The sequence below is a fragment of the Prionailurus viverrinus genome, chromosome B4 (genome assembly GCF_022837055.1).
Source record: "Prionailurus viverrinus isolate Anna chromosome B4, UM_Priviv_1.0, whole genome shotgun sequence".
Classification (NCBI taxonomy): Eukaryota; Metazoa; Chordata; class Mammalia; order Carnivora; family Felidae; genus Prionailurus; species Prionailurus viverrinus.
In genome coordinates this window covers 31,402,110-31,421,502 of record NC_062567.1, presented here as the reverse complement: position 1 = coordinate 31,421,502, position 19,393 = coordinate 31,402,110, and the positions used below count along the sequence as shown (strand labels likewise).

Below are 19,393 nucleotides of genomic sequence, written 5' to 3'. Positions count from 1 at the left end.
ATATTTCATATTTGTAGATTATTAGGGGAATTTAGAATGTTTTGAGGTACAGAACATCGCAGGCCTTTGAAGTTGATATGATCTAAGACTGATCAACAAGCTGTACCTTACTGCTTCTGCTAAGACAAAATACTGGATCTAGATGAACAATAGGTTTTTGGGTGGGTTTTTTTTTTTGTTTTTAATTGTATGACATGTTTTCTAATTGTGAAGAAAGCCTAATATATATATTCTTTATAGCCCTATTAGCCCTATACCCCTCCATTAGTGTTAAGAAGGGGTTTTTAAGTATATTTTGGACTGGAGTTCTTTTACAATATTAAAAAAGGAAGATATGTGTTTGTTGCATTCTTTCTTTCAGTCTTTGAAATAGATTCCCTCAGGACTACTTTTACTTGAAAGCCAAAGAATATTAGTAAGGCTATAAACTCATTGTCTTTTCTGTTTGTCCTCTTCTGCAGAAATATTTTGTTAATCCTCAGTTATTACCTTGGCAATTCAGTAATAAGGAACTGGAATTGGTTTCATTTCCTTTTGCATTCCTTTTCCAGGAATGTGGAGCCTTCTTGATGTTTTAGACTAAAGGGATTGCATGCAGATAGTTAATTGAAAATGGTTCGTTCTTTTCAGTGTGCAGCTGTTTTTGGAAGGCAAGGGACTCTAGCATGACTCTGTTATAAATTTGATGGTTTTTAAATATTGAGCAATAAAGTTATTTGGAATGATAATAATACCTCCCTAGATTTTTGATGACTTTTTATAAAATAGCTGATAATTTTGAAAGTTTTTATTTTCAAATAGATAATAAAAGAACATGGTACAAAATGCAGTAAGTACAGAGAGAAACGTACTGAAAACTATTTTCCTACCCTATCACCAGTTACTTCCTTCTTTTCTTAGACTGCCACTATTACCAGTTTTTTATATATTTTTCCAGAGATACTATAGGATTATGCAAGTGTGTGTGTGTGTGTATGTGTGTGTGTGTGTGTGTGTGTGTGTGTGTACGCCCGCGCGTGCGCTTTAAACACAAATGTACCATTATTATACACACTCTCCTGTAACTTTTCTCACTGAAAATAAGTCTTGGTGATTGGGCAGTAAATAATCTAATTCTTTTTAACAACTATATAATATTTTACCAAAATTGATTTAACCAGTCCCTGTTGGGTTGTTTTCAGTTTTTTGCTATTATAAATAATACTTTCAGTGAATTTCCTGTACATGTTTCACAAAAACACACATTCACAGGAGCCCAGTTATTTTCATATAATGATAATTTCCACCACCCTATGGTATAAAAATCTACATGCAGTATTCACAGACATTCTAGTAGGGGGTCAATGTTTTATTCCTTTATTGTGATAAAAGTGAGATTCTATAATGATGCATCCAAGTATCATTTTCTAGTAGTCAACATATAAAATGAATTATAAGAATTTCTGTTTGTTTTTTACTCTCTCATCTTTGCATTGAAGATTTTGGTGCCTCTGATTTTGCTACAACAAATGCTTTTGGAGTTGACAAGACGTGGTCAAGAGCCTCTGAGTGCATTGCTGCAGTTTGGTGTGACATACCTGGAGGACTATGCTGCAGAGTACATCATTCAACAAGGTGGCTGGGTATGAGCTGTTGTGTGTTTTCTTATCTTTAAAAAAAGGTTAAGCTATTCATGGTGCTTGTTTTTATCAACATAGGTTTAATATCAATATTATCATTTAATATTATTTAATATTGATTGCGTGATGATAGCAAAGCAAGACTATTAATACAGTTTTGCTATTAATATTTTACTTAGAGTAATGTGATAGGTGGTGTTTTTAAATAGTTCTTTTAAGTAGTTCTAATTATGAAACATTTTGTACTACCAAAAAACATATAAATAATTAAGAGGAATAATAAAGTGAACGCCTATGTATTTGCCAGCTCATTTGAAGAAAAGAACACAGCAAACATGTTTGGATCCTTTCATGTGCCCCTCCTAGATTCCAGCATGCTTCTACAAGGATAGCTTCTATTCTGAAATTTGTTTTTTTTATAGCTTAGCCATGTGTGTATATATATATATATATATATATATATATATATATATATATAAAATGAGGATACGTATATATGAGGTATATATAAAATATATAATATATTATAATATATATAATATATATAATATGTTAATTATGTATAGTATATATAATATATATATAATGAGGTATATATAATATATATAATGTATACATGTATATATGTATGTATATGTATATATATGTATATTATATATACCACACATACCTAGACAATATATTACTTTGTACATTTTTAACTTTATGTGAATAATACCACATTAAATGTATTTTTCTAAACTTGCTTTTTTTTCGCGCAGTGTTACATTCTTGAGACTGTCCTAGGTCATTGTTTCTGAATTATTTTTTTCTTTCTCAGTCCCCTATGGATCCTTTTTTAGACATTTGTATCCTAATCATCTCCCTCCTTTCCCATGAAATTTTAATACCATAGATCTAAGTGTATTTATGTACTGTTGCCTTCTGGAGGGCCACAAGCGATTGTAATACCTAAGATTCCCCCATCTTGCCAAACCAGTTTTAACCCTCGAAATCATCCACACTGAGAATATATGATCTAGGTTAATGTATTGGCTGGTGTTTGGTATTCCATTGTGTAAATATATCACATAATTTATTTATCTATTATCTTGTCAGTAGACATTTTCACCTTTTTGCTATTACAAATATTGCTGTTATAAACATTGTTATACATATGTATACGAGTTTCTCTGAGTATATACTTGGGAGTAGAATTTCTGGGTCTAAGAGTATAGACATGTTCAGTTTACATGATAATGCCAAAGTGTTTTCCAAAGTGGTTTTCCAATGTACACTCTGTCAGCAGTACATAAGAATTTTTTGTTGCTCTTCATCTTCTCTAATACTTAATATTGTCAGACTTCTTAATTTTTAAAATCATTTGTAATCTTTTAAAATAAGATTATTTTGTAATAAGTTTAGATTCACAAAACTGTGTAAAGTGTTCCTGTATATCCTCCACCCAGTTTTCCCTAGTGTTGATATCTTACTCAGCTATGGTACCCTTATCAAATTGACTTTTCCATATTGATTTCATATCCAGCAAATTTGTTGAACTGTATGATTATCCTCATTATTTATCTCCAGGTTTCTTTGGGTCGGTCTTCTACTTTGAAAATCGTACTGTCTGTGAATGATGATAATTTTTTTCCTTGACAAGTCTCTTTTAAATTTATTTATTACACTTATTGCACTAATCAGAATCTCCAGTACAGTATTAATGAAATTGGTATTAAAACTCATCCTTGTCTTTTTCCTGATGTTAAAATGAGTGCTTTTAATTATTTTACCATTTAGTTGTATCAGTCTAAATGAGTGAGGTTGGCTTGTAATTTTCTTGTATGTCTTCAGTTAAAAAATTTTTTTAATGTTTATTTTTGAGAGAGAGAGAATATGTGCATGCATGTGCATGTGAGTGGGGGAAGACCAGAGAGAGAGAGAGAGAGAGAGAGAGAGAGAGAGAGAGAGAGAGAGAGAGAGGAGTCAGGGAAGTCCTGCCGGGTGTGGTGGGGTAGGGTTTTTAAGCTGCATCGGTTCACAGTTTAGGTCCACGTGGGCCTTTTTCCGCGCCAGGTTGTGCTGTCGCTTGGTGATTGGTTGACCTCCAATTCGTTTTGGCGCACAGCTTTGGGATTTCCGTTGGGTTGTGCTGGCGCTGGATAATTGGTTGACCTTCAGTTCGTTCTGGCGCGCCGCTTGAGGCTTTCCGTTGGGTTGCACTGGCGAGATGGCTGTCCCTTCCACTGTGGTTCCAGGGACATCCTAATAATGACTTGAGCCAAAACCAAGAGTTGGAAGCTCAACTGAGTCACATAGGCGCCCCTAAGGATATGCTAGCTTCGTAAAATATACAGTTGGGAAGGGAAGAGTGTTTCCTCTTTTTCTATACTCTGGAATAGTATATATGAGGTTTAATTTATTGTGCCTTATGATGCCTGCAAAATCACCTGGTGTTTTCTTTGGGGTAAGTTTTCTGGTTTTTCCTGTCAACTTTTGATAATTTTTCTGGATATTATCCCTAGATTTTCAGATTTATTGGCATAGAGCTGTTCATAATACCCTTTTATTTATTTATTTATTTATTTATTTATTTATTTATTATTTTTGGAGGAGAATACAGTGGATTTTTATTTCTTAATTGTCTTATACCACTTACTTTTAAAAAACATTTTAGGGTGTCTTGGTGGCTCAGTCAGTTCAGCATCTGACTCGAGTTCAGCTCAGGTCTCTTGATTTCAGCTTTTCATGATCTCGTGGTTTGTTGGATCAAGCCCCAGGTCTGGCTCTACACTGATAGCACAGAGCCTGCTTGGGATTTTCTCTCTCTCTGCCCCTCTCCTGTTTGCACTCTCTTTCTCTCCTTCAAAATAGATAAGTAAACATTAATTAATAAACAAATTAATAAACATTTTATGTTGGAGAATTTTGAACATGTATGAAAATAGATAAGATAGTATAATGACCCCCATCATTTAAGCCCTAACAGCCATTAACACATTGCCAGTTATGCTTTTTTCACACCCTAGTCATGTCTCTTCTTAATATTATTTTGGAGCAAAATCTAGGCATCATATACTTTTATCTATAAAAATTTCAGTATGTAGGGAGGTGGGGGGATGGGTGAAATAGGTGAGGAGGATAAATTAAGAGTATACTTATCATGAGCACTGAGTAATATATAGAATTGAATCACTATATTGTGCACTTTAATCAGCACTGTATTTTAAGTATAGCGGAATTAAAATTTTTTTCAGTATGTATCTCTAAAAAATAAATATTTTATTTTTATTTTTTTTATTTTTATTTGTTTCAAGAATTTATTTTCTTTTTTTTTTTAATGCTTATTTATTTTTGAGAGAGAGGGAGAGACAGAGCGTGAGCAGGGGAGGGGCAGAGAGAGAGGGAGACACAGAATCCAAAGCAGGCTCCAAGCTCTGAGCTTTCAGCACAGAGCCTGACACGGGGCTTGAACTCACAGACTGTGAGATCATGACCTGAGCCAAAGTTGGATGCTCAACTAAGTGAGCCACCCAGATGCCCCACTTAAGATTTTATTTTTAATTACACTACCATTATCACATCAAAAAAGTTAAAAATGATTTCTTCATCAAATATCCTGTTGGCCTTCAAGTTTCTTTCTTTTTTTTTTTTTAAGTTTATGAGAGAGAGAGAGAGAGAGAGAGAGGGTGAGTACATGTAGGCAGGGGAGGGGCAAAGAGAGAGGGAGAGGGAATCCCAAGCAGGCTCTGTGCTAATAACATGGGGCTCGATCCCACAAACCATGAGATCATGACCTGCCAAGATCAAGAGTCGAATGCTAAACCGACTGAGCCACCCGGGTGCCCCAGCGTACAGATTTCTAAATGTCTCAAAAATATCCTCTCTTTTGGATGGGAAGGCAATCTGGCTGCAACATCTGTCACCCTATTGATCACCAGGGCTGATTTGGCTGATCTAGCTGGCTAGGCCCATCTCCCCTTCCTCCCTCAATGCTCCATGTGCATTTCCTGAGGCTGCACACTGGGTTGAAGAGGATGATCTTCCCAGACACCGTTTTGTCAAGGGTGTAGGAATGGCCGCACTCCACTGCTAGAGCCTCCAAACAGGCTCTCAAGCTCCATTTGTAGGAGAACATATGGTAGTCTAGCTTCTAAGACTCCAGACACATTTGAATGAGGTGCTGCATGTGGCAGTCTGCTTTTCTTTAAAAAAAAAAAAAAAAAAAAAAAAAAAAAAAAATCCTTTCTTTTAATCTTTACAATGTATGGAGTTGTATCTCCCTTTCCATTTTATTATATCTTAATTTCTTCTTAGTTTTTGGTTTAAAATATTTTTTTATTGCCCTGGATATTTGTGTGTATATGTCTTGTTTGTTTTTGTTTTGTTTTTTAATTTTTTTTTTAACGTTTATTTATTTTTGAGACAGAGAGAAACAGAGCATGAATGGGGGAGGGTCAGAGAGAGAGGGAGACAAAGAATTTGAAACAGGCTCCGGGCTCTGAGCTGTCAGCACAGAGCCCGATGCGGGGCTCAAACTCACAGACTGTGAGATCATGACCTGAGTCGAAGTCGGATGCTCAACCGACTGAGCCACGCAGGCACCCCTGTTTTTGTTTTTTTTAAGCTCTAGGCTCAATGTGGGGCTGGAACCCACAACCCCAAAATTAAGAGTCATATACTCTCTACTGACTGAGCCAACCAGGTGCCCCTCTTTTAATAACTGTAAATTCAAACTTAGAGAAGCTTGCCTTTGTCTTGAAAAACAAAACAAAATAAAACAACAAAGCATCTTATCATTTGCTAACCTGATTTCGTTTTAAGAAATAGGTGGTAGTTACATTGCAGGAGTAAAATTTATACAATGAATGATGCAGGTCTTAGTCTGGTGGTAATAAAAGACAATAACATTGTTGCCAAAATTTTAATCTATTGGTGGCATTTGTGGGAAAAGAAGCCCTTGCTAGACAGCAGCCAACTGCTAGGAAATTCTAAAGTGTCATAGGCTAAAGAGGGAATGAGGTTAGTAAAATGCCTCAACAGAGTTTGAATAAAATACTGGATTTGAGAGTTACTGGAACTTGGATATGTAAAAATAGGGTGGTAGGTTGGGTCAGGCTTGTCATGGTCTCAAGTTCAAGTAAACTACTATGGTAATACACTACTTCACAGGTCTCACACTTTTCAGGGGCCTTTTCTTTTCCTCAGTAGGTTCTAGCAGAGGTGTGCTCAGTTATTTTCAGTATAGATGCCTAGCTCCAAAGACAAAACATGAGGAAGGAAGAGAGATGGAATGAAGAGAGTGTGCAGAGAAAATACCCCTCTTCTTCCTGTTTTTTCTTTTCCTCATGCTTAAAAGATACAGAGAGTGCCTGAAGAGGAACTAACTCCCCAGGGGAATGGTTTCAGGCCTACAGGATCAGTCAGACATACAGTCTATACTCTCCTTCAAAGCATCAACTTCTTTCTTTTCTTTTATTACTTCTGACTGAGAGCTGTGGTCTCTGCTGCTGTGCATTTCTACATCAAACAAAAAATCTCATCTTCTTATGGGGAAGGGCTGTCACAGTAATCACTTCCTCTTAAACTGCTCTGTCCTAATTCCTATTGTGCATTCAAAAGAATCTCCTCCATGTCTCCATGGTAGATAGAGGATGAGGAAAGTACATGAGCCAGCCCCCCATTTTCCTCGTTGCCATTATCATTGCCATTGCTGCTGTTCATGGGTAGCTCCACTCAGGAATCTTCCTCACTTATATGGTGTTTTACAACAAGGGAAGAAACAAAATACAGGGGATGTTATTCATTCCCTTCTCCATTTTCAGTTTTATTATGATGTAGTATATTGATGTATATTGTTGTATTGGTGTATATTGTTTGTTATTATAATTTGTTACAGAGAGTATTTTATTCAACTGAAATGTGTGTGCTAAAGAAAAAGCAAAAATATGAATAACTAGTTGTTAATATTAAAAAATTTATAAATGTGTTTTTAATCTATAAATTTGAATGCCCAATCTATATTTCACATTGTTAGGTCTAAGCACTCTGTTTTTTGTGTGTGTGTTTAAAACCAAGAGATTGCTTTTTCAGCTAATTGATGAAAATGTATCCTCTGATACAAAGTATCAACATGAATCACCTTTAAGGTACTTTGTGTTAAATGTTACATTGACAGGTCTTAAAACCATAATGGTCATTCTTCTAGAGGTCATTGACAATTATGGTCATTGTCTACATGAAGTTGCATGTCAGTTATATAAAGTCTGTAGTATGATTTCCATGGGTGATGTGTTTGTCTTCAGCCACTTGAATACAACATCAGGGTAAAACAAATTACCTAGCTCTCAAAGTGGAACTAGTTTTGAAAACCTACAGGGAAGGAGGAGGTGATGGCAGCTATAATATGTTAGATGAAGGCTTTGGGCTTATAAATTTGCAGAGGACAGTAATATTTTGTTCTCTGAGTTATAAAAAGAAATGCCTAGGATGAATGCCATTTAGAGTTCTACAGATAATTTTTTTTTCCTATGATTTATGTTTTGTGATTGTTTTTGCAGTATATTTGAGATGATTTTTCCATTGTACTGATATTGAGAAGAACACTTTATTGAGGTTTAGAAGTAATATGACTGGTTTGAATTTTTTTAAACAGACTGTAGAGCAGTTCTAGGTTCACAGAAATACTGAACAGAATTTACAGAGATTTCTCATATACTATCTGACTGTACACATGCATAGCCTTCCCCATTATCAACATCTCCCACCAGAGTCGTACATTTGTTGCAACTGATGAACCTCCATGGAAACATCATTGTCACCCAGAGACCATAGTTTACATTGCAGTTTACTTGGTGTATATTCCATAATTTGGACAAATTTATAATATGACATATATCTGGTGCACCTGGGTGGCTTAGCCATTTAAGCGTCTGACTTCGGCTCAGGTCATGATCCCACGGTTTGTGAGTTTGAGCTCTGTGTCAGACTCTGTGCTTACAGCTCAAAAAAATAAACATTTAAAAATTTTAAGTATAATGACATATCCACCCTTGTAGTATTATATACAGAGTAGTTTCACTGTTCTAAAAATCCTGTGTTCCGCTTGTTTGACCCTCCTTCCCACCTAACCTCTGGCAACCACTGATGTTTTTACTGTCTCCTTGATTTTGCTTTTCCAGAATGTCAGACAGTTGAGACCATGCAGTATGTAGCCTTTTCAGACTGGCTTCTTTAACTTAGTAAGTGCATTTAAGTTTCTTCCATGTGTTTTTTTTTATTTTTTTAATTTTTTTTAGCCTTTATTTATTTTTGAGAGAGAGGGAGAGACAGAGTGCAAGTGGGGGAGGAACAGAAAGAGAAGGAGACACAGAATCCAAAGCAAGCTCCAGGCTCTGAGCTGTCAGCACAGAGCCAGATGCAGGGCTCAAACTCATGAACCATGAGTTCATGACCTGAGCTGAAGTCAGACGCCTTACTGACTGAGCCACCCAGGTGCCCCTCCTCCATTTCTTATTATGGCTTGATAGCTCATCTCATTTTAGCATTGAATTTTTAGCACTCCTTTGGATGTTTATTTACCCATTCACCTACTGAGGGAGATCTCGGTTGCTTCCAAGTTTTAGCAATTATCAGTAAAGCTGCTACAAACATCCGTGTGCAGGTTTTTATGTGGGCATAAGTTTTAAACTTCTTTTTTTTTTTTTTTTTTTTTGAGAGGGAAAATGAACATACATGAACAGGGGAAGGGCAGAGGGAGAGAGAAAATCTTAAGGGCTTCACGCCCAGTGTGGGGTTGATGCGGGGCTCAGTCTCAACGAAACATGAGATCATGACCTAAGCCAAAACCAAGAATCTGATACTTTTTAAAAAAATGTTTATTTATTTTTGAGGGAGACAGAGAGAGAGAGAGGGAGACAGAATCTGAGCCAGGCTCCAGGCTCCAAGCTGTCAGCACATAGCCTAACACAGGGCTCCAACTCACAAACTGTGACATCATGACCCTAGCTAAAGTTGGATGCTTAACCGACTGAGCCATCCAGGCACCCCCATATCTCATTAGTTTAATTTGCATTTTCCTGATGACATATGATGTGAAGCATCTATTCATATGCTTATTTGCCATCTGTATATCTTTGGTGAGGTGTCTGTTAAGATGTTTGGCCCATTTTTAAACTCAGGTTGGCTTCTCTCACAGTGGGTTTGTTGCCAGAACGCAGGTGTTGTGAAAACCACCTCTAAACCTAAACCAAAATGGGAAAGGAAAAGACCCACATCAACATCATCATCATTGGACACGTAGATTTGGGCAAGGCTACCACTACTGGTCATCTGATCTATATATGTGACAGGATTGACAAAAGAACTTTAGAAAAATTTAAGAAGGAGGCTGCTGAGATGGGAAAGGGCTCCTTCATGTATGCCTGGGTCTTGGATCAACTGAAAGCTGAAAATGAACATGGTATCACCATTGATATCTCCCTGTAGAAATTTGAGACCAGCAAGTCTATGTGACCATTATTGATGCCCCAGGACACAAAGACTTTATCAAGAATATGATTATAAGCACATCTCAGGCTGACTCTGCTGTCCTGATCGTTGCTGCTGGTGTTGGCGAATTTGAAGCTGGTATTTCCAAGAATAGGCAGACCTGTGAGCATGACCTAGCTTATACACTGGGTGTAAAATAACTTATTGTTGGTGTTAACAAAATGGGTTCCACTGAGACACCCTACAGCCAGGAGAGATAGGAGGAAATCATTAAGGAAGTCAGCACCTACATTAAGAAAATTGGCTATAGCCCCAACACAGTAGCATTTGTGCCAGTTTCTGGTTGGAATGGTGACAACATGCTGGAGCCAAGTGCTAACATGCCATGGTTCAAGGGATGGAAAGTCACCCATAAAGATGGCAATGACAGTGGAACCACACTGCTTGAAGCTCTGGATTGTATTCTGCCACCAACTCATCTAACTGACAAGCCCTTATGTTTGCCCCTCCAGGATGTCTACAAAATTGGTGGTATTGGTACTGTCCCTATGGGCCAAGTGGAAACTGGTGTTCTTAAATCAGGCATGGTCGTCACTTTTGCTCCAGTCAGTGTTACAACTGAAGGAAAGTCTGTTGAAATGCACCATGTAGCTTTGAGTGGCTTTGAGTGAGGCTCTTTCTGGGAAAAATGTGGGCTTCAAAGTCAAGAACATATCTGTCAAAGATGTTCATTGTGACAGTGTCGCTGGTGATAGCAAAATGATGCACCAATGGAAGCAGCTGGCTTCACAGCTCAGGTGATTATCCTGAACCATCCAGGCCAGATCAGCACTTGATATGCACCTATGGTGGATGGTCACACAGCTCATATTGCCTGCAAGTCCACTGAGCTGAAGGAGAAGACTGATCGTCGTTCTGGAAAAAAGCTGGAAGATGGTCCCAAGTTCTTGAGATCTGGTGATGCTATCATCGTTGATATGGTTCCTGGCAAGCCTGTGTGTCTTGAGAGCTTCTCTGACTATCCTCCCCTGGGCCATTTTGCTATTCGTGATATGAGGTGGTTGCTGTGGGTGTCATCAAAGCAGTGAATAAGAAGGTGGCTGGAGCTGGCAAGTCACCAAGTCTTCCCAAAAAGCTCAGGAGACTAAATGAATATTATCTCTGCCACTCCAGTCTCAATCAGTGGTGGAAGAACGGTCTCAGAACTGTTTGTGTCAATTGGCCATTTAAGTTTAATAGTAAAAGAATGGTTAATGATAGCAAATGCATCGTAAAACCTTCAGAAGGAACGAAGAATGTTTTGTGGGCCATTTGTTTTGTATGTGTGTGTGGCAGTTTTAAGTTACTAGTTTTTAAAACCAGTACTTTTTAATGGAAACAACTTGACCAAAAATCTGTCGCAGAATTTTGAGACCCATTAAAACAAAAGTTTAATAAGAAAAAAAAAATCAGGTTTTTTTTTTTTTTTATGTTTATTTTTGAGAGAGAGACAGAGTGTGAATGGAGGAGCAGCAGAGAGAGAGAGAGAGAGAGAGAGAGAGAGAGAGAGACAGACAGACAGACATCTGAATTAGGCACAGAGCCTGATGCAGGGCTCAAACCTACGAACCATGAGATCATGACCTGAGCCAAAGCCAGACACTTAACTGATTGAGCCACCCAGGGGCCCAATTTTTTTTTCTTATTTAAGAGTTCTTTGTCCCCACTAAAAGGGAGAACTACAGACCAATTTCCCTGATGAACATGGATGCAAAAATTCTCAACAAGATACTAGCAAACCAGATCCAACAATACATTAAGAGAATTATTTGCCATAATCAAGTGGGATTTGTTGCTGGGATGCAGGGCTGGTTTGATATCTGCAATCAATCAATGTGATACATAACATTAATAAAATAAAGGATAAGAACCACATGATCTGCTCAATAGATGCATAAAAAGTATTTGACAAAATATAGCATCATTTCTTGATAAAAACCCTCAACAAAGTAGGGATAAAAGGAACATACCTCAAGATCACAAAGGCCATATATGAAAGACCTACAGCTAATAGCATCCTCAGTGGGGATGCTTTCTCCCTAAGGAACACGACAGAGATGTCCACTCTCACCACTGTTATTCAACATAGTGTTAGAAGTCTTAGCCTCAGCAATCAGACAACAAAAAGAAATAAAAGGCATCCAGACCGGCAAGGAGGAAGTCAAACTTTCACTCTTCACAGATGACATGATGTTCTATGTGGAAAACCGAAAAGACTCCACCAAAAAAATTCCAGAAATGATACATAAATTCAGCAAAGTCATGGGATATTAAATCAATGTACAGGAATCAGTTGCATTTCTATACACCAATAATGAAGTAACAGAAAGAGAAATCAAGGAATTGATCCCCATTTACAGTTGCACCAAAACCCCTCATAAACCCTTGGAATAAACCTTACCAAAGAGGTGAAAAATCTGTATACTCAAAACTATAGAAAGCTTATGAAAGAAATTGAAGAAGACACAAAAAATGGGGAAAAAATTCCATGCTCATGGATTGGAAGAAAAAATATTGTTAAAATGTCAATACTACCCAAAGCAATCTATATATTCAGTGCAACCCTATCAAAATAACACCAGCATTCTTCACAGAGCTAGAACAAACATTCCTAAAATTTGTGTGGAACCAGAAAGGACTCTCAATAGTCGAAGTAATGTTGAAAAAAAAAAACAAAACAAAACTGGAGGCATCACAATTCCAGACTTCAAGCTGTATTACACAGCTGTAATCATCAAGACAGTATGGTACTGGCACAAAAACAGACATTCAGATCAATGGAACAGAATAGAGAACCCCCAAAATGGACCACAAACATATGACCAACTAATCTTAGACAAAGCAGGAAAGAATATCCAATGGAGGGGCACCTGGGTGGCTCAGTCTGTTGAGTATCCGACTTTGGCTCAGGTCACGATCACCGAGTCCATGGGTTCGGGCTCTGTGTCAGGCTCTGTGCTGACAGCTCAGAGCCTGCAGCCTGCTTCAGATTCTGTGTCTCCCTCTCTCTCTCTGCCCCTCCCCTGTTCACACTCTGTCTCTCTCTCAAAAATAAACATTATAAATTAAAAAAAAAATATCCAGTGGAAAAAAGACAGTCTCTTCAGCAAACAGTGTTGGGAAAAATGGACAGTGACATGCAGAAGAATGAACCTGGACTGCTTCTTTACACCATACACAAAGATACTCAAAATGGATGAAAGACCTAAATGTAACACAAGGAAGCCATCAAAATCCTAGAGGAGAAAACAGGCAACAACCTCTTTGACCTTGGTCGCAGCAACTTCTTACTTGATATGTCCTCAGAGGCAAGGGAAACCAAAGCGAAAATGAACTATTGGGACCTCATCAAGATAAAAAGCTTCTGCACAGCAAAGGAAACAATCACCAAACTAAAAGGCAATTGATGGAATGAGAGAAGATAGGAAGATAGTGGCAAATGACATATCAGATAAAGGGTTAATATCCAAAATGTATAAAAAACTTTTCAAACTCAACACCCAAAAAACAAATAATCCAGTGAAGAAATGGGCGAAAGACAGGAATAGACATTTTTCCAAAGAAGACATCCAGGTGGCTAACAGACACATGGAAAGATGCTCAACGTCACCCATCATCATGGAAACACAAATCAAAACCACAATGAGATACCATCTCATACCTGCTAGAATGGCTAAAATTAACAACTCAGACAACAACAGATATTGGCAAGGATGAGGAGAAAGAGAAACCATTTTGCACTCCTGGTGGGAATGCAAACTTGTGCAGCCACTTTGCAAAACAGTATAGACGTTCCTCAAAAATTAAAAATAGAACTACCCTAAAACCCAGCAATTGTACTACTAGGTATTTATCCAAATGATACTAACATGCTGATTCGAAGGGGCACATGCACCCCAATGTTTATAGCAGCACTGTCAGCAACAGCCAAAGTATGGAAAGAGCCCAAATGTCCATTGCCTGAAGAATGGATAAAGAAGACATGATATATATTTCTATACAATGGAATATTATTTGGTGATCCAAACGAACGAAATCTTGCCATTTGCAACAACATGGATAGAATTAGAGATATTGTGCTAAGCGAAATAAGTCAGAGAAAGTCAAATATCATACGATTTCACTCATATGTGGAATTTAAGAAACAACAAAACAGGTGACCATAGGGGAAGGGAAGCAAAAGTAAGATAAAAACAGAGAGGGAGGGGCGCCTGGGTGGCTCAGTCGGTTAAGCGGCCGACTTTGGCTCAGGTCACGATCTCACGGTTTGTGAGTTTGAGCCCCCGCGTCCGGCTCTGTGCTGACAGCTCAGAGCCTGGAACCTGCTTCAGATTCTGTGTCTCCCTCTCTCTGACCCTCCCCCGTTCATGCTCTGTCTCTCTCTGTCTCAAAAATAAATAAACGTTTAAAAAAAATAAAAAACAGAGAGGGAAACAAACCATAAGAGACTCTTAAATATAGAGAACAAATTGAGGGTTGCTGGCAGGTTGAGGGGATGGCCTAAATGGGTGATGGGCATTAAGGAGGGCACTTGTTGGGATGATCACTGGGTGTTATATGTAAGTGATGAATCGCTGAATTCTATTCCTGAAATCATTATTACCCAATGTGTTAACTAACTTGGATTTTAAAAAAGTGTTCTTTGTATATTTTGGGTAATGGTTCTTTATCAGGTGTGTCTTTTGAAATTTTTCTCCCAGGGGTGCCTGGGTGGCTCAGTTAGTTAAGCATCTGACTTTGGCTCAGATCATGATCTCACAGTTTGTGAGTTTGAGCCCTGCATCAGGCTGTCTGTTGTTAGCCCAGAACATGCTTTGGATCCTCTGTCTCCCTGTCATTCTGCCTCCCAGCTTGTACAGTGCTCTGTCTGAAAAATAAATGAACATTTTAAAAAAATGGAATTGTTTTTTCCCAGTCTGTGCCTTGTGTTTTCATTCTCTCAACACTGTCTTTCATAGACCAATATTTTAATTGTAATAAAGTCCAGCTTATCAACCATTTCTTTCCTTGACTCTGTCTTAGTGTTGTATCTAAAAAGTCATCACCAAGCCCAAGGTTATCTAGGTTTTATCTTACGTTATTTTCTAGGAATTTTAGTTTTGTGTTTTGTATTCAGGTCTGTGACCCATTTGGGGTTAAATTTAAAAATTTTTTTTTCAACGTTTTTTATTTATTTTTGGGACAGAGAGAGACAGAGCATGAACGGGGGAGGGGCAGAGAGAGAGGGAGACACAGAATCGGAAACAGGCTCCAGGCTCCGAGCCATCAGCCCAGAGCCTGACGCGGGGCTCGAACTCCCGGACTGCGAGATCGTGACCTGGCTGAAGTCGGACGCTTAACCGACTGTGCCACCCAGGCGCCCCTGGGGTTAAATTTTTAAAGGGTGTAAAGTCTGTGTCTAGATTCATTTCTGTGCATGTGCATGTCTAGTTGTTCCAGCACCATTGTTTGAAAAGACTATTTTTTCTCCATTGTATTGCCTTTGCTCCTTTTTCAAAGATCACTGTATGGGGCACCTATGTGGTTCAGTGTGTTGAGCATCCAACTCTTCATTTCTGCTCAGGTCGTGATCCCAGGGTGTGGGATCAAGCCCCACATTGGGCTCCATGCTGAATGTTGGTTGAGCCCACTTAGGATTCTCTCTCTCTCTCTCTCTCTCTGCCCCTTTCCCCTGCTCATGTGCTCTCTTTCTCTAAAATAAGATAAAATAAAAAGATCAGTTGATTGTATTTATGTGGATCTGTTTCTGGGCTCTCTATTCTATTCCACTGATCTATTGTTCTTTCACCAATACCATGCTGTCTTGATTACTCTAGCTTTATATAGTAAGTCTTGAAGTCATGTGGTGTCAGTCTTTCAGCTTTGTTCTTCAATATTGTGTAGACTATCGCTGGTCTTTTGTTGCTCCATGTAAACTTAAGAATTAGTTTGTCAATATTTGCTGAGAGTTTGGTTAGGATTGCAGTGAATCATAGATCTAGTTGAGAAGAACTGATATTTTAACCATATTGAGACTTTATATCCACGAACATGGACTATTTCCATTTATTTAGTTCTTTTTTGATTTCTTTCATCAGAGTTTTATAGTTTGCCTTATATAGATCTTGTACCCATTTTGTTATACCTAAACATTTTGTTTTGGGGGATATTCATGTAATTAGTATTAGGTCTTTAATTTCCATTTCCATTTGTTCATTGTCAGTATATAGAAAAGCAGTTGACTTTTGTATATTAACCTTGTATTCTACAACCTTGCTATTATTGCTTATTAGTTTTAGTATTTTTGTCGCTTCTTTTGGATTTTCATTACATAGATGATCATGTCATCTGTGAACAAGACAGTTTTATTTCTTCTGTAAAATAAAAATTCAACTGAGTAAATTTGATGACCTAATTGACTTTATTCAGTGATTCATGAATCAGGCAGCATCCCATCTAGCAAATAAAAGAAGTATGTATTTATGTATTTATTTAGAGTATCCACACAAGTGGGGAAAGAGCTGAGGGGGAGAGGGAGGGAGAGAGTCTTAAGCAGGCTTCATGCCCAGCACAGAGCCCAGTGTGGGGCTAGATCTCATGACTGACCGTGAGATCATGACCTGAGCTGAAATCTAGAGTTGGAGGCTCAACTGACTGAGCCACCCAGGTGACCCAAGGAAAGGCTTTTAAAGGCAGAAAGGAGGTGGGACAAGGAAGTCATAAACAAAAGAAAGGATTATTTCAGGCAAGGTCACCTTTTTTAGGGAGGTAAATGGAGTCTATTGGGTGAATTACCTCACTAGTGCTGACTAGGAAATTCCAGACTGACTGGTTAAGATCACATTCTTAAAGAAGGTTGAACTTGCAGTTAGGTTAGGTATTAAGCCTTGGTTGGTGACAGGGGTTTAGCTCAAGTAAACCCACTTGGGGCCTGTTGTCTTCTTTTTAACAATTCCTTCCCAATCTGTATACATTTTATTTCTGTATCTTACTGCATTAGCTAGGACTTCCAGTACAGTGTTGAAAAGCAGTGGTGAGAGATGACATCCTTGCCTTGTTCTTCATCTAAATGGAAACTTTATAGTTTCACACCATTAAACATGTTAGCAGTAGGTTTTTTTAATAGATATTCTTTGTCAAGTTGAAGTTCCCCTCTGCCCTAATTTACTATAAAAGTTTTATGATGACTGGATGTTAGATTTTGTCAGATGCTTTCTCTGTCTGTTGACATGATCTTATGACTTTGTTTTTTGGTCTGTAGCCTGTTGATGTGATGGATTACATTAACTGATTTTTTAATGTTGACCCAACCTTGTCTATCTGGGATAAATCCTATTTGGTTGTGGCATATAATTCTTTTTATATATTGTTGGGTTCTATTTGCCAATATTTGGTTAAAGATTTTGCATCTATGTTCATAAGAGGTATTGGTCTGTAGTTTTCTTATAATATCTGTCTGATTTTAGAATTAGTGTAATGCTGGCCTCATAGATTTTTCTTGTGTGAGTTTTGACAGATTACGTCTTTTATAGAATTGGTCCATTTCATCCAGGTTATCAAATTTATAGTTATGGAACACAATATTCCTTTATTTTTTTTAATGTCCGTGGGATCTGTAGTGATGTCCCATTTTTCATTTCTGATATTAGTGATTTGTGTGTGTGTGTGTTTTTCTTACTGAATTTATTGATCTCAAATAATCAGCTTTTGGTTTTATTGATTTTCTCAATTGATTTCCTATTTTCAATTTCATTGATTTCTGCTCTTATTTTTACTATGTTTTTTTTCTTCTGTTTACTTTGGACTTAATCTTCTCTTCCTTTTCTAGTTTCCTATGTTGGAAGCTTAGGTGATTGATTTTGGGTGTTTCTTCTTTTCTAATATATGCATATAATATTTAATGCTATAAATTTCCATCTAAGCATTGCTCTTACGGCCTCATACAAAGTTTAAGTTGTGTTTTCATTTTCATTTAGTTCAAGTATTTTTAAATGTCTCTGGAGATTTATTCTCTGACCCATGTATTATTCAGAAATATATTGTTTAATAACCAAGCATTTGGGGATTTTCCATTTATGTTATTGTATTTTGTTGTATTCCATTATGGTCCTGAGAGCAGACATTGTATGATTTCTATTCTTTTAGATTTGTAAACATGTGTTTCATGTCCCAGAATGGTCTAGGTGAGTATTCCATGTGAGCTTGGGAAGAATGTATATTCTTCTATTATTGGATGAGGTAGTTTATAGATGCCCATTATATCCAATTGCTGAATATAACTATGTCATTTGTGACTTTTCGGTCTATTTCTACTGGAAAGGTGTCAAAGTCTCCAATTATAATAGTAGATTAATTTATTTCTCCTTGCACTTCTAGCAGTTTTAGCCTCCCATAGTTTGACACTCTGTTGTTAGATGTGTACACATTAAAGATTATTATGTCTTTTTGGAGGTTTAACCCCTTTCTCATTATGTAATGCCCTCTTTATTCCTGATAACTTTTCTTGCTCTGAAGTCTGCTCTGTTTGAAATTAATACTCCCACTTTTTTTTTTTTTAAGATTTTATTTCTTAAGTAATCTCTCCATCCAACGTGGGGCTCAAATTTACAACCCCAAGATCAAGAGTCACAGACTCTACCTACCGAGTCAGCCAGGTGCCCCTACTTTCTTTTGATTAGTTGTTAGCATAGTATAGTTTTCTCCATCCGTTTACTTTTACTGTGTATGTGTCTTTATATTTAGAGTTTCTTGTAGACAACATATAGTTGGGTCTTGTTTTTTGATCCACTCTGTCTTTTAATTGGTGTATTTGGACTGTTGAAGTTCAAAGTGATTATTGATATAATTGGATTAATGTCTAGCATATTTGTTACTGTCTTCTACTTGTTGCCCTTATTCTTTGTTCCCATTTTTGTCTTCCACTCTTTCTCTGCCTTTTGTGGTTTTAATTGAGCATGTTGTATGATTCCATTTTCTTTCCTTTCTTAACATGTCCATTACATTTCTCTTTTTACTTTTTTTAGTGCTTGCCCCAGAGTTTGCAATATACATTTACAACTAGTCCAAGTTCACTTTCAGATAACACTGTGCTGCTTCATGAGTAATGTGAGTACCTTATCATAACAAAATAATCTTAATTCCTCTCTGTCATCTCTGTATCACTGGTGTCATTTATTTCACTTATATAAGCATGCATATGTATGTATATGTGTATGTGCATATATATACTGTATATGTACGCATACATGATTGAGTTGCTTTGAATAAACTATTATCAGGTATATCAA

At 37.3% G+C, this 19,393-nt stretch overlaps 1 protein-coding gene and 2 pseudogenes across 10 annotated transcripts in view; 2 read left to right on the top strand and 1 right to left on the bottom strand.

The window, feature by feature from the left end:
• The window catches only part of BCL2L13 (BCL2 like 13), an 87,162-nt gene that overhangs the window by 50,255 nt on the left and 17,514 nt on the right, over positions 1–19,393 (top strand). For 5 of the 10 annotated variants that reach the window (XM_047865098.1, XM_047865094.1, XM_047865093.1 and 2 more), the window contains one exon: positions 1,479–1,622. In XM_047865098.1, the coding sequence (XP_047721054.1) occupies positions 1,509–1,622 (114 nt within the window). In that variant the 5' untranslated portion in view covers positions 1,479–1,508. Of the gene's footprint in view, positions 1–1,478; positions 1,623–3,812; positions 4,066–18,251; positions 18,290–19,129; positions 19,212–19,393 lie in introns of those variants that run through there. The other 5 variants (XM_047865096.1, XM_047865095.1, XM_047865101.1 and 2 more) reach the window with 4 other exon arrangements.
• LOC125169771 (BCL2/adenovirus E1B 19 kDa protein-interacting protein 3-like) lies at positions 6,828–7,370 on the bottom strand (annotated as a pseudogene).
• On the top strand, positions 9,736–11,505 carry LOC125169612 (elongation factor 1-alpha 1-like; annotated as a pseudogene).